Below are 27,078 nucleotides of genomic sequence, written 5' to 3' on the forward strand. Positions count from 1 at the left end.
GGGCTCAGGAAGCCACGAAATTAGCATCTAGTGCAGGGCAGAAGCCGATTGGGTTCACAGAACATCAAAGGTTTTTTAGAACCACATCTGGCAGGGTTTAAACTAAAATGCAACATAGAATGTTGAGATCACTAACAGTTTTCTAAGTATTAATAGCAAGTTTATAATTAAAGTGCATTATCTAAGTTTAGAAGGGTGAATGCTGAATGTATTTGAATATTGTACTGTCTATGATAATATCTGAACCAAATGGAAATTGTTTCAATGAAAATGTGTTGTTTAGTATTAGAAAACTGTTCAGGATTTTATGTGATAAAGCAAGGACTTAAATCTTTGGAAAATGCTGAATGCAGTAGACCAGAATTAGGTTGGTGAAGATAATCTTTCCTTAAACTAAATTACTTGATTTGGCCGGGAGGCACTCCGAATTTCACAGGTATCTGTTAGAGCCAGAAGACTAGGATGCAGCTGCTTGCTCCATTGTTCTTCTAGAGACCAAATGGCCTTTCTAAGTTCCTCTGAATGTCCAGGGAGCTCCTGGTTGGTCGAACCAGGGGTACGCCTTAATGAATACATTAACAAGGAGAGAAACGCCTCCACTATAAAGAGATTGAACACGATAATAATATTTTAGATCGCTGTTATTTCCTGCCGTTTTTTGGCATCAGCCTTCTCCAAAGACATGTCTTTGCTTTTTCTTTCTCTGTCTCTGTCTTTGTTTTAATTCTTTTGTCTCAGGTAATGAATGTATGTCTCTGTAACTCTGCAGTTTCCTTTTTAATTCATACGGTGTTTTCCGATTGGATTAAACTTTGTAACTCTGTGACGTCATCACGCATGTTGCTCCTGATTGGCACACGCTCCTCGCTGGAAGAACCCGGGAAATAGGAAGGAAATAGAGAGAGCCAAGCTTTTTTCCAAATTAAGCTAACTTACTATTTCTTTCTTTAACAGCAGGTCCTAATGTTTGTAAATGGTAGTTGTTTTGTTTTTTTCTCGCTTTCTGACGGTTATGCTACGCACAGACCCGTTGCCATAGCAACTGACAACGCCGCTACAAACGTTATTTCCCTGCTTCAGCACACATGATTTCAGTTGATCGCTGATTGTCGTTGCTGAATTGCAAACATTTGAAAAGGGCTGTTGAAGCAAGGCACAGGTGTCAAACTCCAGTCCTCCAGGGCCGCTGTCTTGCAGTTTTTAGATGTGCCAGAGGTACAAAACACTGGAATGAAATGGCTAAATTAGCTCCTCCTTCTGTAGAGAAGTGCCCCAGAGCCTTGATAATGACCTAATTATTCTATTCAGGTGTGGTGCAGCAGATGCACATATAAAAGTTGCAGGACACCGGCCCTTGAGGACTGGAGTTTGACAGCCCTGAAGCAGGGAAACGTCTGAAGCATCCAGGTCAGTGTGGGTTGAGTACCAGGGTTGGGAGACATTGGTTTGCAGTTCCCAGGGGAGCTCGCATTCAAGTCGCATACACGTTGGGAGTGTGAACAGTCACGCCAAAAGTAGAAGTATACACACAAAGCCTAAAAACATAATATTATAACGGACTGAATGTTCTGCTCTTTGTGTAGGGAAATGCTTGAGCATTTTGAATTGTCACGTAAAGGCGTTGTTGTCGGTTGCTATGGCAACGGGTATGTAGCGCGACTGTCGGAGAGCGAGATAAAAAACGAACTTTAGGACCTGCTTAGTTCGGGGAGGTGAGAAGCGGAGACTAGAGCCCCTCCCAGAATTAAAACTTTCAATATATTTTTTCAGCGGAGACAATCATAATTCGCCAGCAAAATGTTCCTCTTCACTTTGGTGCTTGGAGTGCTGTTTCTACCGGAAGGCAAGTTTTTGGTTACAATTAATATTATTGTAACGTCGCATTTAGTGTGACTTTTTTAATTAAACTTAGTTTGTCTTCCATTTAAAAAAAACTACATTAATAATCAAATTTATTTTTCCCCCCACGCATTTTGCTGATGTGATTCCGCCAATTATTTTTTATTGTCTTAAGAACAGGATTTTGTTGTTTCATTTTTGTGCATTTTCTCTTTGTTTTAATTAGCTAACAACCTGAAATGTTATGAATGTTTACCGGCTCCCTCTGGAATTTGCACCGAGAAAACAACCGAGTGTCCCTCACAGGATTATCGTTGTTTAACAGCAACAGAAGTCGCATTTAAAGGTACCTCTTTGTTGTTTCCAGTAACTGGTTATTAATTTGGCACCGCCTCACTTTAAAATTTGTGTTATTCGACTGTAGGTGGCGCAGTGCTTTCTGCTCTCAACTTCAAACGTTGCACGATGCCTGAACAATGTGTTGAAAACTCCGTCAACTACGGAACTTACAGAGTGGCGAAAAGTAGCGTCTGCTGCAACGGAGACCTCTGCAACGCTCAAATGCCTAGTAATTAATTCCCTTATTATATTTCTCAATACGTTTGCACAACTTGAATTTACAGTTCTCTCAAACCGTTTGCTTCTTTAAATGTAGAGCATTTTAAGCAAACATTGTAGAAATAACCCAGCTCAAATCGAATGTTCAGATGACATCCTCTGAACGTTCGTCCACCAAACATCAAAATTAAACGCTCGGACTTTCAGCGAACATTCGCAGCATTTCAAAATAAAATGGCATATATATCGTTTAAATAGGTCTGTGGAAATGTTATTATGGCGGCAGTTTTCATTGGAATGCAAGGTTTTCTCATGAAACAATTGTCTTCCATTTCCTATGGAGATTAAAACAAAATGGGAAATTGATTACAAACACGTTGTAAAGAATTTATTAATTTTACAGTATTAACATTAAAGACTACAGCGATAAAATATGATTTAAAAAATATTACATGAATAAAACCCTCTTTAAAACAAACTAAAATGGTACAGTATTCATTTTAATACCATAGGTTTTCAGAAAAGACATTCACATTAATAATTAGAATGTGATACAAATAAATATGGAAACCTGTAAACTACTGAACAAAGTAGATCCCATCGGTTTCAAATGAAATACAGAGGCGTTGTTTCTGGTGCGGGACAGTGGCGTCACTCCTCAGACTATATATAGGCTAGTATTTTACATTCAAATGAAAGTAGTTCTTCTCACCTCTTGGACATATAACCATTATTTTAACATAGAAAGTAAGGTTTGGCCTATTGTCTGCTGGTTGCGGTCAGCTCACCATGGCAACCACCTGTCGTGGTCAGCTCACCATGGCAACCACCTGTCGTGGTCAGCTGTCAGTCATGATTCCACATCCCATCCTAAAACGGGGCCAAAAGTTTGAATCTGAAAACTAAAGCATAATTTAAAACAGACAAACTCTTTAATCTGAAAAGTAGTTTTGACAATTTTTTTGTTTCCATTTTCTTTTTAGTTTCAAATCTTTTATTTAAAACGTTTTATGCAGTTTCAGGTTTTGTTTTGTTTTTTCAACTATTTTAGATAAAATAAGTTGACAAAAAATATATATATTTAATTCTGCATTGTTTTTCAATTGAATAACTATCTCTGTGTCTTAGAGTCCAAGTCCACTCCAAATGGAAAAAAGTGCTTCACGTGTGAGGGAGGAAACTGCATGAAAACTCTTAACTGTGAAGGGAATGAAAGCTACTGCATCAAGGCAACAAGTCAGAGCCCAATATGGTTTTGCATGCTTCATATTTATCCTCAGAAGAATGTTAAGACCCGATCCAAACATGCTACTCACATGGCAACTTTATTTTCATTTCCTCAATGAATGTAGAAGGAAAAAATGTGACGCTGAAGGGATGTGCCTCCAAGCTGATCTGCTCCGATCAGTCGGCTGCACGGGTGAATCAGTTCAGCCCAGAACAGATTAGCTGCTGCCATGGCGACTACTGCAACAGCACCAGTAGAGCCAGTACCAACCTGCTGCTCCTGTTGGTACCTCTGCTGTTTTCTGCCTTATTCTTTTAGATCAAACTGAATTGCTGCCATGTTTTCTTTTTAATCACAATTAATTTTATAAATCTGTTCTTTTTTTATTTGATTCTATTCAAAATGTGGTTAGTTACACAACATTTTGTAATTAACAACATCCTCTATATACTTTTCTGTTGTACACAAAAAGAAAATACTCCTCAATAGGCACAAAAAAAATTGCTTATTGAGCACTTGCAAAAACAGTTATTAGAAAATGTATTCAAAACCATTAGAATTTACCCGAATAAAGCCAACATATCCATGCAGATATTATTGTTTTCTACATGAACTGTCTGATGCAGATTTTAGTTGTGTTGTCTTTAATGATGAGGTTAACAGGTTTTAAAACTAAATATTTCATATTTTATTGGAAATCCATTATTCTCTTCATTTATAACCAGAAATAAATACAAGAGTTACAATCTAATCAGACAACAGACATTTATTTTCTAGTTATGACGGTGGATATTATTACTGATTATAACAAACAGCCGGTTTAGAAATTTAGAAAAACAATATACTCAATTTACAAAATAACTTTAATCCCCAAATAATCCAAAACTGGTTGAAATATGCCTCATCTTCATCCAAGATTAATGTGTTTGTTGCAATTACTAATTTGAAACTTTCAGTTAATGTCTGGTAAGTATGAAAAAGAAAATGAACAACAAAATCACTACTCTAGAAAAAGGTTGTGTCATTTAATAACATAAAACTTTCCTGGTTCCATAGAAATAAATTCAAATTGTTAATACTATTATTTGGGTGGTGATTATTGAATTATAAAGGCCATCATATTCGACGTTGCAAACCTTCTTTTCTGTTTAATTTGATGTAATATTATCAGTGAAAAACTTAACAGAGTATTTAATGACATGTTTTTGCAGTACTGACATCTTTTTACTTTTCCAGATGTTACTACAAAATTTACAGAGAACGTCTGTCATATTTAAACTTTTGAAAATCAAATTTTAATTTCTGTGAAGTTTTACATAATAAACGTGTAATTTAGATTTTAATTTCAACAGTAAAAGAAAATAAATATTTTTATATTTAACCAAGTAGATTATCAAACTATGTGAATGGAATGAAACTCTCCCTATAAAACTGTGTTTTGCTCGGGGCTCTTTCTCCTGACTGCGATCAGTGAGCAGAGGCCTTCGAATAAATACTGATAAAGAATATATTCAATCTCTGGTTCTTGACACCGTTTTCCATGACTCAGTGTTAAAGGAAAATTTCCACAACAGCATCTTTATTATTCTTGTTTTGTTGTTGTTGTTTATGTTATTTGGATATTATGTGACTTCTGTTTCAATATTTTTGTGCACAGCTCTTTGGTTTTGTTGGAGTTTACAGTTCTCTAGAACTAAATCAGGAATAGTAACTCCAGAGCTGCAGTTTAGATGCTACATGTTCCATTCTGATGTAAAATAAAGACGAAAACTGAATAAATAAATTACCTCCTTCCTCTTCATGTGATTTAAAACTCATGTCACGTTTTAGACTCAGTTCAGTGAAAATATCAACTGAACACACTGAACTAGTTCATGTCACGTTGTGTCGTGGTGAAGGTGAGGCAGACACTGCGCAAACCAGCTTGGAGTGCATAAATAATATGTTTAATGAAGAAACCCAGAAACACAAGGAACAGGACGCCAAGTGTGATGTATGACGAGGATCCGACAAGACACAGAGACACAGGTGACACTAAATACACAGAGGGTAATCAGGGAACGAGACACACCTGGGAACTAATCAAGGGGAGACAGGACAATACGGAAACTTCAAAATAAACACAGGAAAACACAGAACATGACAGTCCATAAATGTAAAGATGATTAGCCATGAAAGTCAAGGACAAAAATGAATATAAAACAATAGAAAAAAAACCCTGATGCCACATTGTGAAAAACAAAAGGACTAATGTAACTAAAATTCATAAAGGACACTCTGTAAAAGAGTGTTTCGAGAATATTGGCTGGATAGATAAATACTTTGTCTAATTCAATTTATATTGGGATCATTTTGTCTTGGTTCCCTAGTAAAAGAGTCCAGAATAATCAGCATCTTATTGTATTCATCTTTACTTCATCTCCATGTGATACATACATAAAGTTCTTTCCAGTGAGGAGAAAAAAGAAAGAATAAATAAATTACTTTTGGTGTTCCTCTTCATGTGATTTAAAACTCATGTCATGTTTTTAGACTCCCTTCAGGGAAAATATCAACTGAACCGTGAATGTAAAGACCATCAGCCAGGAAATAGTTCTTTTTCTTGCATTTATTGATTTATTTTTCATTTCTGAGGTGAAGAGAAAGTTTCATTAGGGAGGTCAAGATCAGGTGAGAAAAATAAAACAAACCAATTAATTTATTCTAATTCTACAAACATGTGCATCAAACAGATGAAAATACAATTATATGTGACAGGAAATTTGATCCAGATTTTATTTCACGACAGTTTATATTTTATTTAAGCCCAACTGTTTGTTTTATCCACCCCAGGTATTCACACACATCCATGACTGCAGCTGGACACTGACATGCATAGAATGGTTTACCAAGAGAAATCACACCGTAAACCAAGCCGTTGTACACCACTGCTCCACCGTCGTCGCCCTGTAGAAAAATGTTATTGACGTATTTATGTATGTTGTAAAACAGAAAAGCCTTTTAATTGCTGTAGACATATATTCAAGAAACAAACTTACATAGCACATATCCTTGTTCTGTGCTTCAGCATGGAATAAAAGGCCAAATGTCGGCATGATGTCGGAAACACCAACAACTCTCATGTCGACACACTGAAGATGTGATGGAAGAGGAGCACCAATTACTGCAGAGAAACATGAGAATCATTAACATGTTCTTCACTCGACCTTCTCTGTAGAGACAGAAACAAAGATTTGATTCCCATGACTTCAATAGTTCTCTCACATCGCTGATTATTGGGGCCTGTTGTCGTTGCTCCTTCTCCTGCCAACTGAACAACATCACCTCTAAAACACAATAAAAATAAAATGTAAAGATGCAAGATAACAATGTAGAAAATTAATTATGAAGAACAATGAAAGAACCGAAAATAAATCCATGAAGGACTTCATCCACTGACACAGGAGTGTCCACCTCCAGTCCTCAGTGATGATGTCATTCATCCTTCACATGTGTCTCTGGTCCAACACACCTGAACTAAACAGGTTCTGGTTCTGATGGTGGCCTGATTACCTGACTCAGGTGTGCTGAAGCAGAAGCAGCAGGACTGGAGGAGGGAGTCGAGAAAGTGGCTGTTGATAAGAGAATGCATATTTTTTGAAAGTGAAAGTGATTAAACATTATCTGGCGAGTAATAAATTGAATTTTAAATTGGTTTTTGGCATAATCTGGATTGTGAGTGGATCAAGATGTCGAGTTGTAGTGGGGGACTTTCAGAAGATGAAAATATAGATGGGATGGTCTATGATAGAAAATAGAAGAGAGGGAAGAGGGAAAAGATAAGGTTCAAAGGGACTAAATGCTGGTAAAAGATCTTTTTAGGATGAGGAAGAAAGAGTTGAAATAAGAAAGAAAATAATGATGGAAGATTTTAAAGTTATATTAAAATTTAAGGCTGGACAAAATATGATTGGAGTAAGTCCTATCAGTTTGTCAAATGGATTACAGAAAGTTATTGGAGATGTAGAGTCTCTGTGTCGTCCTGGCTTCCCCTTGACTGTTCCCAGGTGTGTCTCGTTCCCTGATTACACTCCATTTATTTAATCCCATCTGTGTTCCTTGTCTTATCTGTCACACTGTTAAGTCTGTCGTCTTAAAGAAAACAGAGGACGTGAAATAACATTACAGAGAATGATTTAATTATTTCATAATGATTTTTTTTTAATATGAAGTTTTCTCTGGTAGAGTTAAATGAAGCACTGAAGAATTCCAGCAAGTCAACTCCTGCGAATGATCAAATCAGTTATAGTTTGTTAAATAATCTTAGTGATGTGAGTACAGAAATATTATTAGAATTGTATAATAAGGTGTTGGAAGAAAGGTTATTACCTGTTAAATGGAAAGAAGCCATCATAATACCCATCTGTAAACCTGTTAAAGATCCTCATTCAGCTGAAAGTTATAGACCAATAGCTTTAACATCACGTACAGGTAAAATTATGGAAAAAATGGTAAATCACAAATTAATTTATTTTTTTAGAATCTAAGGAGAAGATTAAGTCTTATCAATTTGGATTTAGAAAAGGCAGAAGTACAATAGATCCTGCATCATGTCTGGAACATGAAATTAGACGGGCTCAGATTAATAAGGAGAATGTGATGGCAGTCTTCCTGGATGTGGAAAAGGCTTATGACGTGTTGTGGACAGAAGGGTTGTTGATTCAAATAAAGCAAATAGGGACAAGGGGTAAAATATATAGATGGATAAAAAAATTTACTGAAAAAAATATTAAATGGGCAGGGAAATAAGTTCAAAATATCAAGTTGAAAATGGTGCTACCCAAGGTAGCATAATAAGTTCTATGCTATTTATTTGAATTTGTAAATAGGAAACTACAAGAAGCATTAAATAGTGTAGAAGCCTAAATTTGTTGTTTTTACAAATAGGAAATTAAATATGAACGTAAATCTCAAATTATATGGGGATGTTATAGAAAGGACAGATCAAATTAGATATTTGAGTATCTGGTTTGTTAAAAAAAAACTTACATGGAAGATGCATGTAGGCAAAATTGTTGAAAAAAGTAAAAAGAAAATGTCAATGTAACGAGATGTTTGAGAGGCAAAGAATGAGGAGTACATAGGAATGCATTAAAGACAATTTATATTGGATATATTATTGATTATGGATGTATTTTATATAATTCAGCTTCAAGTAGTTTATTAAAAAATAGATAGAATATATCATCAGGCATTAAGTTTTTGTTGTGGAGCGATAAAAACTACTCCAGTTTCATCTTTACTGGTTGAGATGGTGAGATGCCACTGGAGAGAACAACTAGCCTTAACTTACTGGGCAAATATTAAAGGACATAATGAAGTTCATCCTCCATATGTCATACTGCAACCTTGTCAAGAGAAAGAAAATAAACAAATTATAGTTTTGGAGGGATAATTATAAATAAAGTAAAAGATGAAGGAATAGGAAACTTTCTAATTAGTCCTGTGGTTGTTATTCCTGTTATTCCATCATGGATATTTGGACAGGTTGAAGTTGATATAAACTCTGAAAAAATTGAGACAATTAGAAAAGAAAGAGGTGGAAAGTTATATAGAAAGAGAATATTCAAAGTTTATGCAAATATATACAGATGCTTCTAAAATGTTAAATGATAAAGTAGGTATATCATTTGTAATTCCAGATTTAAATATTATGAGAAATAAAAGAATAACAGATGAATTGACAGTGTATACAGGTGAATTAATGGCTATTTTAATGGCTCTAGAATGGACTGAGGAAACAAGAGAGAGAGAGGTTTTAATTTGTTCAGATTCAAGTAGTGCATTAATAAGTATTCAAGAGTTAGATTTAGAATCAAGGCAACATATTATATTGGATATAATTCAATCAAGTTTAGGATTAAAAGTTATGGTTCTCATGGTAAACTAGTTTGGATTCCTGCCCACATTGGTTTGGTAGGAAATGAGTTGGCTGATAGTTTTGCTAAGAGTCCAGCAGAAAAGAATATTGTTGATTTAAATATTAAAACAAGTAAAAATGATGTAACAAATATTACTAAAATGTATATCAAGAAGAAATGGCAAGAACAGTGGCATAGAGGAGGCAATGCTAGGTTTTATTATAGTATCCAAAAAAAAGTTGGGGAATTAAGGAAATATAACAGAATTAAAAAAGAAGATGTAATATCTAGAATAAGATGTAGACATACAGGACTGCAATAATTAAGAAAAATAATACCGGTTGTTGTAATTATGTTGGAAAAAGGAACAATACAACATAATTTTTTAGAATGTAATAAATATTTTCAGGAAAGAGATGAGTTACTTAGAGATGTAAGCAGGAATAAAAATAAATTTGATATTAGGGAATTGTTTCAAAGATCATCAGAGGACGTAGTTTTAGCAGAATTTTTAGTTTTTTAAGAAGAATGGGCATTATGGGGAAATTATAATAAACGATCGGACTAAACATCTGATCCATATTCCAGTCTGGAAGGTGGTGGTAATGCACCTATAAGTTCTTTGCCAACCACCATAATTAAAGGAAAGAAGAAGACAAAGAAGGACTGGAGGAGTGGAGACAGAAAACCTGAAGTCATGTTTTTGATCAGTGAAAGACTTACACTTTAAGACGATAACTGCAGTCTGGTAGCCGAGCAAGTGGAACATCTCGTACTGGTGTCTCAAGCTTCAGCAACATGATGTCATGCCGCTGTCCCAAGAGCATAAACATCTGAGGAGCATATTTGATCACCTGTTTCTGCTTCCCAGCAGTCCGTGGATGAACTTTTAATTCTACTGTGTTAGTCCTGCAGAAAAGGTTAGATATAACAAACAGACAGAAAACCTGATAATCTGCAGATAAAACTGTCTTCATGTTTTATCTGCATTCCTACCATCCTGGCTCCGCCATCCAGCAGTGAGCTGCAGTCAGGATCCACTGAGGTTGGATCAGAGATCCTCCACAGCGGGTTTTGTCTTTACCATTGCTGCTCTCCAGCCGAACATGATAAAGACGCTCCGTGTCTTGACAGTTTTGACCTCCAATGATTCTCTTCTGCAGAGAAACATCAGAGTTCACTGAAACACCTGAAGAAGAAAAAGTAGAACTTTACTAAGAAATCAGGTGCAAACATGGCTGCTAGAACATAAAAAGGATAAACAGTTAAAGATTAAAAAGTGTCACGGTTTATATTTACAAATAAGTTTCAGCCTAAAAAAGAATCGGAGGGAAATTTGAGGGTCACAGAGAGCAGCAGCCTCTCTGGAACCAGTGGAAGTGTCTCCAGTGTCTCCAGCGTTTCCGACTCACCCAACCCCAGCAGCAGCAGAACCTTCAACAGAGCCATTGCTGGTCCAGTTTCCTGTGAATGTCTGCAGTCCTGCAGCAGCTTTTAAACTCTGTTAACAACTTCCTGCTGGAAAGAAAGTCACCAATCACAGGACAGAAACTGATCTGCGCTGTCATCTGCTTACAGAAGAACTTTAAAATTTCATTTCAAATTATTTCACTATCAAAACATTTCCCCCTCTGTTGATGGAATATTCAACCAATTAACTTTTTCATCAATATTAAGGAATTGACTCAAAACAAGCAGCTCATATATTTTGCCTCAAAGTTCATTCTAAGTTAATTTTACCTTATCTCAAATGAACTGAGAGATTTGCTTTAGGAAACAGACTAAAAATAATAGCTAAATTTTCTGTTTTTGCAGTGCACAAGCTTACAGTGAGTTTTGCTCAAGGGAAAACTGAATTGTAAACTTGATGAAATAAAACTGATTTTCTGAAGAAAGTGCGACTCGTCTTGTTTTTCAGGGGTGGGGGGAGTGTTATTCTTAAAAAAAACGTTTGGTTTCCAATCTACAAGAATTCACATCTGCCTTGCTCCCAAAACTAGAATCATTTTGTTTATGGATGGGCTGTGAAAATTATCCTCTATACCAGGGGTGCCCAAAATCGGTCCTAAAACATACATCCTGCATCCTGCATGTTTTAGATCTCTCCCTGGTGGTAGTAACAACCATTTCAGCATGTCAGTATTTTTCTTATGCCTCAAACGAGCCATCATTTGATCCAGCTGCGTTAATCCAGGGAGAGAACAGAGGATGCCGGCCCTCAAGGACCAACTTTGGGCACCCCTGTTCTATACAAACAGAAAAGGGGTTGCTTCTTTGTTTTGAAAAAGAACAATATTACAGAGCTGGGTGGTGAAGAGCCTGCAGCCGTGTGCATGTGAGCAGATAAAACAGAGAAAAGACAAACAGTCCTTTTGTCCATAACAGAGTGTTCCTTATGAATTTCTTGTAACATTTCTTGTCTATAAAATCACAAGATTCATAGTTTATTTTATAAAAGACATTTTAGTTCCATTAGTTTTTTGGTTTTCATTATTTTATTATTTTGTAAATAATGCCACTTCAGTGCAAAGTTTTCACTTTTAATGGACTTTTAATCCAACTTTTAACACAAATTTGCAGTGAAAATGTCTTTATTTACCAAATTGCACTTCATGACAACAGTCAGACTCTTTCATGTTCATGAAAGGTGTTATATCATGTTTATGACAGTGTTATATTAGTCTTATGCAAACCCCATCAAATAAAGTGATAATATATTGAAAGCACAATGTAATTAGTTTCACCTGGGAAATGTGTTGTAATTGATCCTCCTGTGTTCTGGTAGCCTGATGTGTTTCCAGTACTGCAGTGTGTATGAAGCATGCAATGTGCAAAGTGGCAACGCAGAATAATTGAAGGCATTAAGTAACTAAAAAGTGTACTAAAAAGTGTAGCAATTATAATAAAACATATGTAATGCCAATAAACTTAAAATACACTCTAAATATATTTTATGTTTAATTCATTCACATGTATAGGACACTCAAAATTTACTAATCAGGCACGTTTTTATTACATAAAAAGCAATATAAAGTACACTAAGTTCAACTTGGGCTGCACAGTGGTGCAGTAGAGCTGGTAGAGCTGTTGCCTTGCAGCAAGAAGGTCCTGGGTTCGATACCCAGGCCAGGGTCTTTCTGCAAGGAGTTTACATGTTCTCCCTGTGCATGGTGGGTTCTCTCCGGGTTCTCCCTCTTTCTCCCATAGTCCAAAGACATGACTGTCAGGTTAATTGTGTGTGTGCATGGTTGTGTGTCCTGTCTGTTTTCTGTGTTGCCCTGCGACAGACTGGCGACTTGTCCAGGGTGAACCCCGCCTCTCGCCCGGAACATTAGCTGGGGATAGACACCAGCAACCCTCCCGACCCCATTAGGGACGAAGGGTGTATAGAAAATGGATGGATGGAAGTTCAACTTAAGTTGTTTCAAAAAGTGTGTGAAAGTACACTTAGTACACTTTAAATTGTGCTTTAATACAATTTAAATACTATAAAAATACACTAAGCACAAAATTAGTTGTTCCAAAATGTCACACTTTAAGTTAACAAATCCTAAGTGAACTTTCAGTATACTCATAATTAGTCTGACATAAAGTATGCTTTAGTATACAAAAACTTTACATACTTAGTATTTTAATTTTTCACCAGGGTAGCTCATTAAGTTTATAGCATTGCTATTTCCTGGTTCGGTTAAAGGATCCTAAATCTTCACGCTCACAGAAACATCTGCCTCTCCCAGCTTGAGAAAAAATATACCTACACAAATTGGCATGTTTTCCCGTATTGTTTTACTATCTGTATGTGTTGTTAGCAGGTAAAGTTCTATTGTTGGCTTTAACATGGGATAAATGTTTAACTCGTCCCCTATAGTGTTTCTTGCAGACAGATCATATTTTCATTAACTCTAAATCAGGGGTCTCAAACTCCAGTCCTCGAGGGCCGCAGTCCTGCAGTTTTTAGATGTGCCACAGGTACAAAACACTGGAATGAAATGGCTTAATTACCTCCACCTTGTGTAGATCAGTTCTCCAGAGCCTTAATTATTCTATTCAGGTGTTGTGCAGCAGAGGCACATCTAAAAGTTGCAGGACTGCGGCCCTCGAGGACTGGAGTTTGACACCCCTGCAAATAAACTGGACTGGTTTCAAACCAGTAGTAGTATTAATAGTTTTATTCATTTGTGGCAAACCCCATAAAGGTGCCGAGCCCTTTATGTTCAAACAAGATCAGCCTACAGCCGTGTATGTGTGAACAGAGAAAAGACAAAGAGTCCTTTTATCCTTAACAGAGTGTTCCTTATAACATTTCTTGTCTATAAAATCACAAGATTCATAGTTTCTTTTACGAAGGACATTTTAGTTCCATTAGTCTTTTTGTTTTTCACAATGTAGCATCAGGGCTTTTTTTCTATTTTTTTTCTATTCATGTTTGTCCTTAACTTAATCTTTGTTAGGCTAACTTTATTACAAAATAAATGGCATCAATGGACTTTTTTTCTTAAATCTTCAAGTTGAGAACTAAAATATAAGAATGTTTTTATAGCAAAAATATTTGCTGTAAATGGTGCATATTGTATATTTATAGTATTAGTAATGATGTCAGTAAATCCCTGTCAAAATATTGCCACTAATGCATGACGTCCACTTTAGTGGACAGGTGATTATTTGCAATTTCTCTAAATACAAAGTTGTTATTTGGAAACTACACCAATAGTGTTAGTCTTTAGTGCAGGAGTCACCAACACGGTGCCCGCGGGCACCCGGTCGCCCGAGGAGACCTTGTCAGTCACCCGCAGAGCAAGTTCTAAAAATATTGTTATGGAGCACTGCCGAAGAAATTATTTAATTTACTGTTTTTACATTAAAGTAGTAACATTTGTTTATATTTAGAGTTTTAAAAAAAGGAAATGATAAAAATGTTTAAAATAAATTGCTTTATGTATAAAACTCTTTCCTACGGTTAAAGTTCAGAGCTGTGCGCCTGTAGGATTTTATCGGAGGGCAGCAGCGTCTGCAGCTGTACGGCTGCTCCCACTCTACGTACCTTGAGATCTTCCTTTAAATGAAAAAAGAAAAGAATAATTTCTGGAATTTTTATTATTTAACCCTCTTTACTATTAACAAAATTGTGGAGAAAAAAAAGATATTTTGTGCCAAAACATCTTGTACTAAGCGTACATCTGTGTGAGTCTCTGGGGGTGAACACACAAAGCCTAAATCTTTTTGGTCAGTTTACGTTTATTTGCCGGCTTGGCGCTTTTTCTGAAAAATAAAAATGAATGACAGGAGTTTGAACCTTGCGTAGTTCTAAGAGCGGTTGTTTGGATCCCAGCTGAGCTTTTTACCGTGTGGGGTTCTGGTGGGTCGTCAGTTTATGAGCTTCTTTGATGTTTCCTGAACTGGACAGCTGATGGGTCACCTGTCGGCTCATATCTGCCACTCTGCCTGAGTGTCGCGCTAAGACTGGGGGTTAAACAATTTAATCTAGCCAAAGTAGAATAGAAATTAAGCAAATATTGTTGCTTCACCTTCTCATCCTCTGTACGAATGACACCACCTGGACCTGCAATCAACACTCTCGTCTTTCCGTGAACCACATGGGTAGGCTTCGCTTCCATGTCTTTTTTATTTAGCAAAAATAAAAGTCTCATGTGGTTTAGCTTTGTGCTGATTTTTTCATATTTGGGAGGTGGTTGTGCTCCTACAGATCAGGTGCAGTGATAGTTTTGTGCTCCCTCTGATCTGTCGGACCATTTTTATGTCTGTATCAAACAAGTAGCTCTGTACCCATGAAGTAGCTCCCAGTCTCAAGACGGTTGGTGACACCTGCATTAGTGGTTGCTTCATGTCACAATATATTCTTACTTGCAAGTGTTTTTTACAGAAGAAGGAGGGAATGGATATTCCTCAGTTGATCTGCACGCTTTTTCATCTGTCTGCCATATAGGATTTAACTACAGTGGCCAGTAGTTTGCAGTGTATTGTATGATGTACTAGTGATCACTGTAGTGTTCTGTGTGCATTTACAAAATAAGCCATATAAACACAAGCAAATGGCTTTTGGATAGCTGTCCACTGCCCATGAAATGGGTTTTATATGATATGCATGTTCTTAGGTACTAACAAGGCGGTGTTTCTCAGTCATGAAATATATTTGGAGCCTCAGTTGTGCAGAATTTTGTGAAGTCAAGATCCTACCGGTGAGACACAGAGTGAACTTGGTTCCTGCGAGTTTTTGTCAGACAAAGTATGCAAGTTCAGGACATATTTGAAATATTTTCTTTAAAAAAATGTTTAAATGATTTTATGTGACATATTGTAATGAATCCTACAGCGAGGCTGCAGGCAGTAAAACAAATAAAAGGTTTTTATACACTGTGTTTAGGTCACATTCATGCACAGCTGACTGCAGGTCAAGGACTAGCAAATATGTTCAAGATTATGTTAATACAGCAGTATTAAAACAACAAGTTTTTCAAGTTGTTGAAAAAGTTCAACAAGCCTAAGGGTAGGATGGAAGCTAGCAAAGATGCTAGCAGAGAGGTTAGCATGGAGACTAAAATGTAACTAGAATGGAGGCTATATTTGAGGCTACCATGGAGACTAGAAACGAGGTTAGCACAGACTACATCGACCACATTTTGAAAACCTCTGAGCTTCACTGAAGAAGCTCAGAGGTTTGTATTTTGTCATTTCTTATATAATTATTGATTGGAACATGTCATGTTTATTCCAAGGCTGATTGAGAGTAAAATTAGCTTTTGTTTAATATTTTTAAATGTTGCACGGTTTGAGCCTTTTGCTAACAAAATGTGTCACTTTGACCCTAAATACTGCTGTTCAGCCTCTTGTGTTCACAAATGTACCAAAGCAACCATGAAATACTGTAAAAGCAAAGAATCATGGGTGATGAAAGAGATTTGTGTCTTTAATATAAAGAATCATAAATGGTTAAAATTTTACCATAACTTTCTTTAAAATTTGTTTTAATGATCTCTTTCAGAATTGTTTTTAATTAATTGGGTGAATTTCTGTGAGCTTTAATTTTTTGTTGTAATTTTGCATTTTCAACAAATGCAAATGCTCTTGACCACCCAGCACTGAAATACTGTTATTTTTCAAAATAAAAGAAGCAACCCCTTTTCTGTTTGTATAGAACAGGGGTGCCCAAAGTTGGTCCTTGAGGGCCGGCATCCTCTGTTCTCTCCCTGGTTTAACGCAGCTGGATCAAATGATGGCTCGTTTGAGGCATAAGAAAAATACTGACATGCTGAAATGGTTGTTACTACCACCAGGGAGAGATCTAAAACATGCAGGATGCAGGATGTATGTTTTAGGACCGATTTTGGGCACCCCTGGAATAAAGAATAATTTTCACAGCTCATAGATAAACAAAATGATTCTAGTTTTGGGAGCAAAGGCAGATGTGAATTCTTGTAGATTGGAAACCAAATGGTTTTTTTAAGAATAACACCCCCTACCCCTGAAAAACAAGACGAGTCGCACTTTCCTCAAAAAATCAGTTTTATTTCATCAAGTTTACAATTCAGTTTTCCTTTGAGCAAAACTCACTGCAAGCTTGTGCACTACAATAACAGAAAATTTAGCTATTATTTTTAGTCTGTTTTCTACCGTAAATCTCTCAGTTCTTTTGAGATAAGGTAAAATTAACTTAGAATGAACTTTGAGGCAAAATATATGAGCTGCTTGTTTTGAGTCAATTCCTTAATACTGATGGAAAGGTTCATTGGCTGAATATTCCATCAACAGAGGGGGAAATGTTTTGATAGTGAAATAATTTGAAATAAAATTTTAAAGTTCTTCTGTAAGCAGATGACAGCGCAGATCAGTTTCTGTCCTGTGATTGGTGACTTTCTTTCCAGCAGGAAGTTGTTAACAGAGTTTAAAAGCTGCTGCAGGACTGCAGACATTCACAGGAAGCTGGACCAGCAATGGCTCTGCTGAAGGTTCTGCTGCTGCTGGGGCTGGGTGAGTCGGAAACACTGGAGACACTGTAAACACTTCCACTGGTTCCAGAGAGGCTGCTGCTCTCTGACTCTCAACCTTCCCTCTGATTCTGTTTCAGACTGAAACTCCTTTGTATATAAACTGTGACACTTTTTAATCTTTAACTGTTTATCCTTTTTCTGTTCCAGCAGCCATGTTTGCACCTGATTTTTGAGTAAAGTTCTCATGTTTCTTCTTCAGGTGTTTCAGCGAACTCAGGTGTTTCTCTGCAGAAGAGAATCATTGGAGGTCAAAACTGTCAAGACACGGAGCGTCTTTATCATGTTCGGCTGGAGAGCAGCAATGCTACTCATTCGCACCTTTGTGGAGGATCTCTGATCCACTCTCAGTGGATCCTGACTGCAGCTCACTGCTGGGAATCAGAACCAGGATGGTAGGAAAGAGACATGAAGACAATTTTATCTGCAGATTATCAGGTTTTCTGTTTGTTCATTATAATCTAACCTTTTCTGCAGGACTAACGTAGTTATGTTAAAAGTTCATCCACGGACTGTTATACACTACAATCAGGTAATCCGAGACGTTCCTGTGATTTATGGCCCAAACCATAACATGATGTTGCTGAAGCTTCAGACACCAGTAACAGATGTCCCACTTCCTCGGCTACCAGACTGCAATAGTCGTCTTAAAATGTAAGTCTTTCACTGATCAAAATAATGACTTCAGCTTTTCTGTCTCCACTCCTCCAGTCCTGCTGCTTCTGCTTCAGCACATGTGAGTCAGGTAATCAGGCCACCAGCAGAACCAGAACCTGTTTAGCTCAGGTGTGTTGGACCAGAGACAAATGTAAAAGATGCAGGATACCGTCACTGAAGACTGGAGGTGGACACTCCTGTGTCAGTGGATGAAGTCCTTCATGGATTTATATTCTGTTCTTTTATTGTTCTTCATAACAATTAATATTTCTACATTGTTGTCTTGTATTTTTACATTTTATTGTTTTTGTGTTTTAGAGACGATGTTGTTCAGCTGGCAGGAGAGGGAGCAACAACAACCGGCTATAGAAGAAAGCGATGTGAGAGAAATATTGAAGTTATGAGATTATAACGGTTTCTGTCTCTACAGGTCAAATGAAGGACATGTTTCTGATTCTCTTGTATCTCTACAGTAAAATATCCTGCTATTCCATCACATCTTCAGTGTGTCGACATGAATGTTGTTTCCCTTTCCCATTTCCATCTGACATATGGGCATGTATTCGAAGCGAAAGTACCAAACAAGGATATATGTTACGTAAGTTTGTTTCTTGAAAATCTTTTTACAGTGATTAGAAGACTTTCCTGTTTTACAACATAAATAAATATATTGATACAAATTTTTCTACAGGGCGATGTTGGTGGAGCAGTGGTCCACAACGACATGATTTATGGTGTGATTTCCTTTGTCCAATACAAGAGTGCATGTCGTAAACCAACTGCAATCATGGATGTGTGTAAATACCTGGAATGGATAAAACAAACAACTGGGCTTGAATAAAGCAAACTATCATGAAATGAAACTCATCAAATTTCCTCCCACATATAATTTTATAATTGTATCTTCATCAGTTTGATCCACGTTTGTAGAATTAGAATAAAACAATAGTTTAGTTTTTTTTCTCACCAGATCTTGACCTCCCTAATGAAACTTTCTCTGTCTCAGAAATGAAAAATAAATCAATAAATGCATGAAAAAGAAGCATTTCCTGGCTCATTGTCTTTATATTCATGGTTCAGTTTGTTCAGTTGAAATTTTCCCTGAACTGAGTCTAAAAACATGACATGAGTTTTAAATCACATGAAGAGGAACATCAGAAGTAATTTATTTATTCAGTTTTTGTCTTTATTTTACATCAGAAATGAACATGCAGCACCTTTTAACATAGATACAAAAAATATTTTAATGATGCTTCGTTTAATTGAACAGGATGCTTCAATGGACAGTAAACTTTTCCTACTGCACATTTTTTCAGATGGATTTAAAGTACCTATAAAGAGAAGGAAGCTTGCGAGTTTTTGCCTTTTGCAGGCTAAACATTTGATTGCTCTGAAATGGAGGAATCCAGAAAGACCAAACATAAATGAATGGATCAAACTACTGAGCAACAACATGGCAATGGAAAAACTGACTTGTATAACAAAAGGAAATCTTGAAGACTTTAATGATATTTGGTGCCCCTTATTATATTTTATCAAACAATGTGACATGTAAACTTATTCTTTCTTTTTGTGTAGATAGTGAGCCCTGGGGTTTTGTGTGTTTTTCTTTATTATTATTAATTTTGGGGTGGGGGGAGGGATGGTATTGTGTTAATTTTTGTGTTGTGTCTTTTTTTTCATGTTCTTTTCTTGTAAGTCTATATAGCAGAAAATTCTAATACAAATATTTTGGAAAAAAAATTAAAAGCCCTGATGCTACATTGTGAAAAACAAAATGACTAATGGTACTAAAATATCCTGATTTTATAGACAAGAAATGTTACTAGAAATTCATAAGGAACACTCTGTTATGGACAAAAGAACTATTCGTCTTTTCTCAGTTTTATCTGCTCAAATGCACACGGCTGTATGCTTACACAGGGCCGTGCAGAGACCTTTGGTGGGGAAGCGGCTCCAAGTTAAAGAGGGGCACACTGAACAAGACCTTAAAACATCGTAAAAGAACATAAACGCAACCCATATTAGTCAAGAATTTTATATTTTATCTGATCATACTATGTCATTGTCATCATATGAATACAATAAATAGTAAATGTAGTTTATGTTTCCCTGATAGGTTTAATTTTGCTGTTGCTGCTGCTGACAGTCCTGCAGGGCTGAGTTGATCTGAGACTGTAGTTGTTCGACAGACCAGAGGAGAGAAGGTCACTGGTTATGAAGTTATGAAATAAGTAAATTTGCTGCTATTTTATTAAATAAACCCTAATAATATCTGAAGATTATTGATTACTGTTTCATGATTATGTTACAAAAGCAACTCTAAACAGCTGAGTTATTAGTCTAGACTTAAAGGAACTCAGTGTTTCAGATATTTTGCAGTTTTCTGGCAGTTTTTTCCAGATTCATGGTGCATATAAGTTGAATGCTGCTTTTCTATGACTCTACATTGTAGACATAAATGTAAACAATAGGGGGAGGAGAGATGCTTTGTTGATGGAAAAACAAGAACTATTTTGAGCTTCTGTCACCAAGTCCGATTATTGTAGGCGACTTTGATCTTGTTTTTTCTAAAATGTAATTAAAATAGCTGGCGAATTGGTTCCAGGCTGCATTAGATTGAAGTTCAGGTGGTTCCATCAGTGGAGGGTTTGTGAACTTGTCAACGATTGTAAATAAAACTTGAGCATTGTTAGTGTTTTGACATCTCCAAAGAAAGCTTGCCTTGCATGTTTTAGTGGGGAGTGATAGCTACGCAGTCTCTTTGTAGATTTCATAATAAACGTGATGATGAGTTTTATACCATTTATGTCTACAGCAGACTTGTCTTGCAGATCTGTTTGTGCATTTCTCCATGGAGACTTGATCCTACCAGACACAACCTTTACTTTAATGGGAGCAATGAAGTCAATTATATGTGAAATTTTAGAATGAAAGTTATCTACCAACTCATCAAAATCATTACAACTTATAGGCAGGGAGGAAGAGTAGATTGAATCCAGGGGACTGGACGTGTGTGCTGTGTGAGTGACTGGTGTTGGGATTTCTTCACAATCAAGTGTCTATTCACAAGTGCTTGGGGTGATTTATTTGGATTTATTTGTTTTAGGAACCAGCTCCCCACATTTGGAGTGCCCTGCCCCTGCTTGTAGGCCTCAGTACTGTGCACTTACCTTCCCATTGTAGTTCTTTAAATTTTAATTGTCTTTTAAAACATGGAACAATAAAATGTAACTATTTTTGGTGGAATAAAGTCTTGTTCTCATTGGTTACGAACCTTAAGTGCCTTACTGGCGATCTATTTCCTTGGGTGCAATTCCCAAGTTGACGTTGTTGACAACTTCTTTTATTCTGAATTGAGGGGCAGAGTAGCTGATTCATACCCTAGTGCTGCCACATTATACTTCTGTTTTTAGTAAGTTTTCCTTTGGTGAGCCGTACAGGTACTGTCCTGTTTTATAGTGCTGGGGGAGTCAGGTGCATTCTGGAAGAAGACTGGTGTAAAGATGGTGTCTGGCACCCAATCTCAAGCTTTAGAAAAATTTGTAGGGTGGCCTAGGGAATCAGTTTTGCTTTTGGAGCACTAAGAAGTATTTTTATCTGGGAAACATACTTCTTGGGAGATCAGGAAAGAAATGCCCAGCGAAAAGTGGCAATCCAGTTCCTCACTGAAGTTAAGAAAAACCCGTTCAGGGGACAAGATTTTTGATGAGCTGTCCTGGACTTTATGAGATGAGGCCTTTGAAGAAGAGTCTTGGTTCCCAAGGAGTGTGCAGGGGTGAGGAGTCAGTGGGGGTGCCGTCCATAGCTCCATGTCCAGTTGGTGCACCAGCGAGGTGGGGACCGGAGGATGGGGAAGAACAGTCTTTTCTTTTCCTTTTTTTTACTTGCTTTGGAACAGCCTGTTCCTGATATGCGGTGGGTCCCGTCTTAATTAGGCGTCCTTCAGCCAGTAGTTCTGTGGCGTCATTGTTGATGAAATGAAATAAGTTTGCAGAGAATCTCTTTATCCCATGTTTATTGAAATGACATCCGTCAGGTCTAAAAAGATGGAAATGTTCAGAGAAGATACTGTGGTTATTGATGAAGGTCTCTGTTCTGGCAGCACATGCTTTTATCAGCCATATGTTTATAGAAAGCAGTCAAGAGTATTTTATGTCCTACTGCTGAGACAGGGCCACTAAGAAAAATCTTCTGCTTTACTTTTCCAATAGTGTTCTCCAGATATTCCAGCTTCCTCCAAACTCAAACCATGACCGTTAGGTTAATTGGTCTCTAAATTCTCCCTAGGTGTGAGTGTTTCCATGGTTGTTAGTCCTGTCTGCCTCTGTGTTGCCCTACGATGGACTGGTGACCCGTATAGGGTTTAATCTGCCTCTCGCCTGAGATATCTCGCTGGAGATGGGCACCTGCATCCATCCTGACGCCACTAGGAATAAGGGTGTTAAAAAAAGAACAAAAATGGATGGCCAGCATGGAGATTATCCTCTGGGCTTTCCTGTTGCAGACCAGAGGCAGGGTCACCCTGGACAGGTCGCCAGTCTGTCACAGGGCAACACAGAGACACACAGGACACACAAACATTCACACACACACTCACACCTAGGGAGAATTTAGAGAGACCAATTAACCTGACAGTCATGTTTTTGGACTGTGGGAGGAAGCTGGAGAACCCGGAGAGAACCCACCATGCACAGGGAGAACATGCAAACTCCATGCAGAAAGACCCCTGGCCAGAAATTGAACCCAGGACCTTCTTGCTGCAAGGCAACAGCTCTACCAACAGCTCTACCAACTACCACTACCACTGTGCAGCCCGAGCCATATCTCTATTTTGAATTAAATCTTAGAATTTAGATGATTTTAATTTTATTTGCTTATTTTCTACTTGATTATTATAATTTTTCATTTTAGCTATTTAGAATAAGTTTTTGGCAAGTAATTAACTTAATTAGTTGATTTCAGTTTGGGACACGGGTGTGTAGGTAGCTCATTATGGACGTGGGTGGTCATATGGGTATTTTATTTGTTTTACCAGTCAGTCTGCCAGTTAGTCACTTCAGTCTAGTAGGCACTTCACCCAGTCACTCTACCCACCTGTAACTTGTTTTGCCTGAAGAGTGGAATAAACCAAATAAGAACTGCATTTGGACTTTTTGATCTTTTAGGATTGTGTAAGCCAGAATCCATGGGGCATCAAGTGGCTATTTGAGTTGAATTCACTTTGGCTTTGGTCACATTAAAGTCTTGAGTTTTTTTATTTTTGAATTTGAGATTTTGGACAAATAGTCACTACAGTTTCTTTTGAATGTGTTTAAAAAATCTGAATTGCTTTCATTTAATTGGGTTAATTTCTGTGTTTAATTGTAATTTTTCATTTGTTGTAAATGCAAAAGCTCTTCACCACCCAGCACTGAAATGTTGCTTTTCAAAATAAAAGAAGCAAGTAAAAACCCTATCCTGTTTGTAGAGGGTCATTTTCACAGCTCATCAATAGACAAATTATTCTACTTTTGGGAGCAAAGGCAGATGTGAATTCTTGTAGATTGGAAACTAAACAGTTTTTCTTAAAGAAAAAAGAAAATCAACCTGAAAATGGACAAGTCGCTCTTTCTTCAGAAAATCGGTTTTATTTCATCAAGTTTTCTCTTGAGTGAAACTCACTGCAAGCGTGTGCACTGCAAAAACAGAAAAGTTACCGATTATTTTTGATGTATTTTCGACTGCAAGTCTCAGTTCCCTTGAGATAAGGCAAAATTAACTAATAAGGGATTTGTTTCTTTAGAACAATGGGATGTTAAAGTTCTTCTGTATGCAGATGACAGCACAGATCAGTTTCTGTCCTGTGATTGGTGGCTTTCTTTCCAACAGGAAGTTGTTAACAGAGTTTAAAAGCTGCTGCAGGACTGCAGACATTCACAGGAAGCTGGACCAGCAATGGCTCTGCTGAAGGTTCTGCTGCTGCTGGGGCTGGGTGAGTCGGAAACACTGGAGACACTGGAGACACTTCCACTGGTTCCAGAGAGGCTGCTGCTCTCTCTTACTCTCAAACTTCCTTCTTATTCTTTTTTAGACTGAAACTTCTTTGCATATAAACTGTGATGCTTTTTAATCTTTAACTGTTTATCCTTTTTCTGTTCCAGCAGCCATGTTTGCACTTGATTTCTGAAAGTCCTCCTTTTTCTTCTTCAGGTGTTTCAGTGAACTCAGGTGTTTCTCTGCAGAAGAGAATCATTGGAGGTCAAAACTGTCAAGACACGGAGCGTCTTTATCATGTTCGGCTGGAGAGCAGCAATGCTACTCATTCGCACCTTTGTGGAGGATCTCTGATCCACTCTCAGTGGATCCTGACTGCAGCTCGATGCTGGGAATCAGAACCAGGATGGTAGGAAAGAGACATGAAGACAGTTTTATCTGCAGATTATCAGGTTTTCTGTTTGTTCATTATAATCTAACCTTTTCTGCAGGACTAACGTAGTAATGTTAAAAGTTCATCCACGGACTGTTATACACTACAATCAGGTAATCCGAGACGCTCCTGTGATTTATGGCCCAAACCATAACATCATGTTGTTGAAGCTTCATACACCAGTACCAGATGTCCCACTTCCTCGGCTACCAGATTGCAGATATCGTCTTAAAAGGTAAGTCTTTCACTGATCAAAAACATGACTTCAGGTTTTCTGTCTCCACTCCTGCAGTCCTGCTGCTTCTGCTTCAGCGCACCTGAGTCAGGTAATCAGGCCACCAGCAGAACCAGAACCTGTTTAGCTCAAGTGTGTTGGACCAGAGAAACATGTAAAGGATGCAAGACACCGTCATTGAGGACTGGAGGTGGACACTCCTGTGTCAGTGGATGAAGTCCTTCATGGATTTATATTCTGTTCTTTTATTGTTCTTCATAAGAATTAATATTTCTACATTGTTGTCTTGTATTTTTACATTTTATTCTTTTTGTGTTTTAGAGGTGATGTTGTTCAGCTGGCAGGAGAGGGAGCAACGACAACCGGCTATAGAAGAAAGCGATGTGAGAGAAATATTGAAGTTATGAGAATATAACCGTTTGTCTCTACAGGTCAAATGAAGGACATGTTTCTGATTCTCTTGTATCTCTACAGTAAAATATCCTGCTATTCCATCACATCTTCAGTGTATCAACATGAATGTTGTTGTTGTTCCCCATTTCCATCTGACATATGGGCATGTATTCGAAGCGAAAGTACCGAACAAGGATATATGTTATGTAAGTTTGTTTCTTGAAAATCTCTTTACAGTGATTGGAAGACTTTTCTGTTTTACAACATAAATAAATATATTGATACAAATTTTTCAACAGGGCGATGTTGGTGGAGCAGTGGTCCACAACGACATGATTTATGGTGTGATTTCCTTTGTCAAATACAAGAGTGCATGTCATAAACCAACTGCAATCATGGATATGTGTGAATACCTGCAGTGGATAAAACAAACAACTGGGCTTGAATAAAGCAAACTATCATGAAATAAAATTCTCATCAGATTTCAGTTTGATCCACATGTTTGCAGGTTTAGAATAAATCAATAGGTTTGTTTTTTTTCATCTGATCTTGACCTCCCTAATGAAACTTTCTCTGTCTCAGGAATGAAAAATAAATCAATAAACGCATGAAAAAGAAGCATTTCCTGGCTCATTGTCTTTACATTCATGGTTCAGTTTGTTCAGTTGATTTTTTTTCCCTGAACTGAGTCTAAAAACATGACATGAGTTTTAAATCACATGAAGAGGAACGTCAGAAGTAATTTATTTATTCAGTTTTTGTCTTTATTTTACATCAGAAATGAACATGAAGCATCTAAACTCTGCAGCTCTTGAGTTACTTTTCCTGATTTAGAGAACAGATTTATTTCTGATTTCAATAATTAAAACCAACTTAAAGTCAAAATCTGGAATGAAAGGAATTTTAAGAAAATATTTAAAAACAGGTAAAACGTATTAATGGTAACTTCTATTTGCCACAAATATAACATAAAGATGATAGAAACTTTTCCTCTTTTGCAGCTAAAGTGTCATTGTTAATTTTAATTTTTCATTTTAACACTTTATAGGCTTACATCAAGCCATAAAAAAGAATTATAAAAACATTAACATAAAAGTCACCTGCAAAATATAGGATGAAGTGCAAAAATATAGATTTTTTTTTTTACTGCTGAAATTAAAATCTAAGTTACATGTTTATTTTGTAAAACTTCTCAGCATTCAAGTGCTGTTTTGCAAGGGATAAAAGGTACTTGGTCGTTTTTATAAAAGTGTTTATTTGTTCAACCACATGTAACCCCCATAAACTATGCTGATCTGTCTGCATGTTTAATGTGTTATTTTGTAGTTCTTAGAATGTCCTGTAGGGGGCATTAGACCCACATTTCCCCTGTGTCAGTACGAGAAGAAGAGTAAGAGCGAGGAAGAGAAAAGAAATGGCAGACTAAGCACGTTTCAGCAGGAATAGAGAAGCTACTATGCAAAAGAGCGGTTGTGATATGAAAGAAGTCTGTTTATCTTGAACTGGATGATGTATGGTCTGTTCTTAGATTTCTCCGGTGAGTCTGTTGTTTTATTTTCAGCTGCTTACTTATGCTAAATGGCTACTTAGCTGGAGCTAACGTTGCTCAGTTTTTTTTCCAAACTGAAAGAACTAAAAAAAAAAACCAACCGGAGTATTAGGTGTCGCTCTGTAAGTAGCATAGCTCTGTGAAATGCGACTGTTTATGATGAAGTGATGTTTGTTTAGTAAGTTTTTTTATTACTGAGCGTTTTTTAAAGATTTCTCTGATTTCCGTATACCTGCATGATCGGTTAACGTTCTGCATGCAGGTTGGTTTTTTTTGTTTGGACAACTGAAATCTGAACGAGCCAGTG

The 27,078-nt window shown here is 37.0% G+C and overlaps 4 protein-coding genes across 4 annotated transcripts; 3 read left to right on the forward strand and 1 right to left on the reverse strand.

Annotated features, from left to right (window-relative positions):
• The first annotated feature begins 1,203 nt into the window (after positions 1-1,203).
• Positions 1,204-4,381, forward strand: LOC122820192 (ly6/PLAUR domain-containing protein 8-like). The gene is made up of 6 exons (XM_044097412.1): positions 1,204-1,407; positions 1,771-1,843; positions 2,066-2,185; positions 2,264-2,407; positions 3,526-3,633; positions 3,750-4,381. The coding sequence occupies exons 2-6, from the start codon at positions 1,798-1,800 to the stop codon at positions 3,941-3,943; spliced, it is 612 nt and encodes a 203-aa protein (XP_043953347.1). The 5' UTR covers positions 1,204-1,407; positions 1,771-1,797; the 3' UTR covers positions 3,944-4,381.
• A 1,989-nt stretch (positions 4,382-6,370) lies between these two features.
• Positions 6,371-11,028, reverse strand: LOC122820165 (anionic trypsin-2-like). The gene is made up of 6 exons (XM_044097374.1): positions 10,938-11,028; positions 10,522-10,714; positions 10,249-10,434; positions 6,890-6,951; positions 6,664-6,788; positions 6,371-6,571 (listed from the first exon to the last, which is right to left on the reverse strand). The coding sequence occupies exons 1-6, from the start codon at positions 10,972-10,974 to the stop codon at positions 6,422-6,424; spliced, it is 753 nt and encodes a 250-aa protein (XP_043953309.1). The 5' UTR covers positions 10,975-11,028; the 3' UTR covers positions 6,371-6,421.
• A 6,446-nt stretch (positions 11,029-17,474) lies between these two features.
• On the forward strand, positions 17,475-19,227 carry LOC122820186 (trypsin-like). The gene is made up of 6 exons (XM_044097401.1): positions 17,475-17,511; positions 17,731-17,923; positions 18,006-18,182; positions 18,504-18,565; positions 18,659-18,783; positions 18,877-19,227. The coding sequence occupies exons 1-6, from the start codon at positions 17,475-17,477 to the stop codon at positions 19,024-19,026; spliced, it is 744 nt and encodes a 247-aa protein (XP_043953336.1). The 3' UTR covers positions 19,027-19,227.
• A 4,895-nt stretch (positions 19,228-24,122) lies between these two features.
• Positions 24,123-25,840, forward strand: LOC122820174 (trypsin-like). Its single transcript, XM_044097386.1, has 6 exons — positions 24,123-24,159; positions 24,378-24,570; positions 24,653-24,829; positions 25,151-25,212; positions 25,304-25,428; positions 25,522-25,840. Exons 1-6 carry the CDS (start codon positions 24,123-24,125, stop codon positions 25,669-25,671), a joined length of 744 nt encoding a protein of 247 aa, XP_043953321.1. The 3' UTR covers positions 25,672-25,840.
• Positions 25,841-27,078: the final 1,238 nt, after the last annotated feature.

This window comes from Gambusia affinis, linkage group LG02 (genome assembly GCF_019740435.1).
Source record: "Gambusia affinis linkage group LG02, SWU_Gaff_1.0, whole genome shotgun sequence".
Taxonomy (NCBI): domain Eukaryota; kingdom Metazoa; phylum Chordata; class Actinopteri; order Cyprinodontiformes; family Poeciliidae; genus Gambusia; species Gambusia affinis.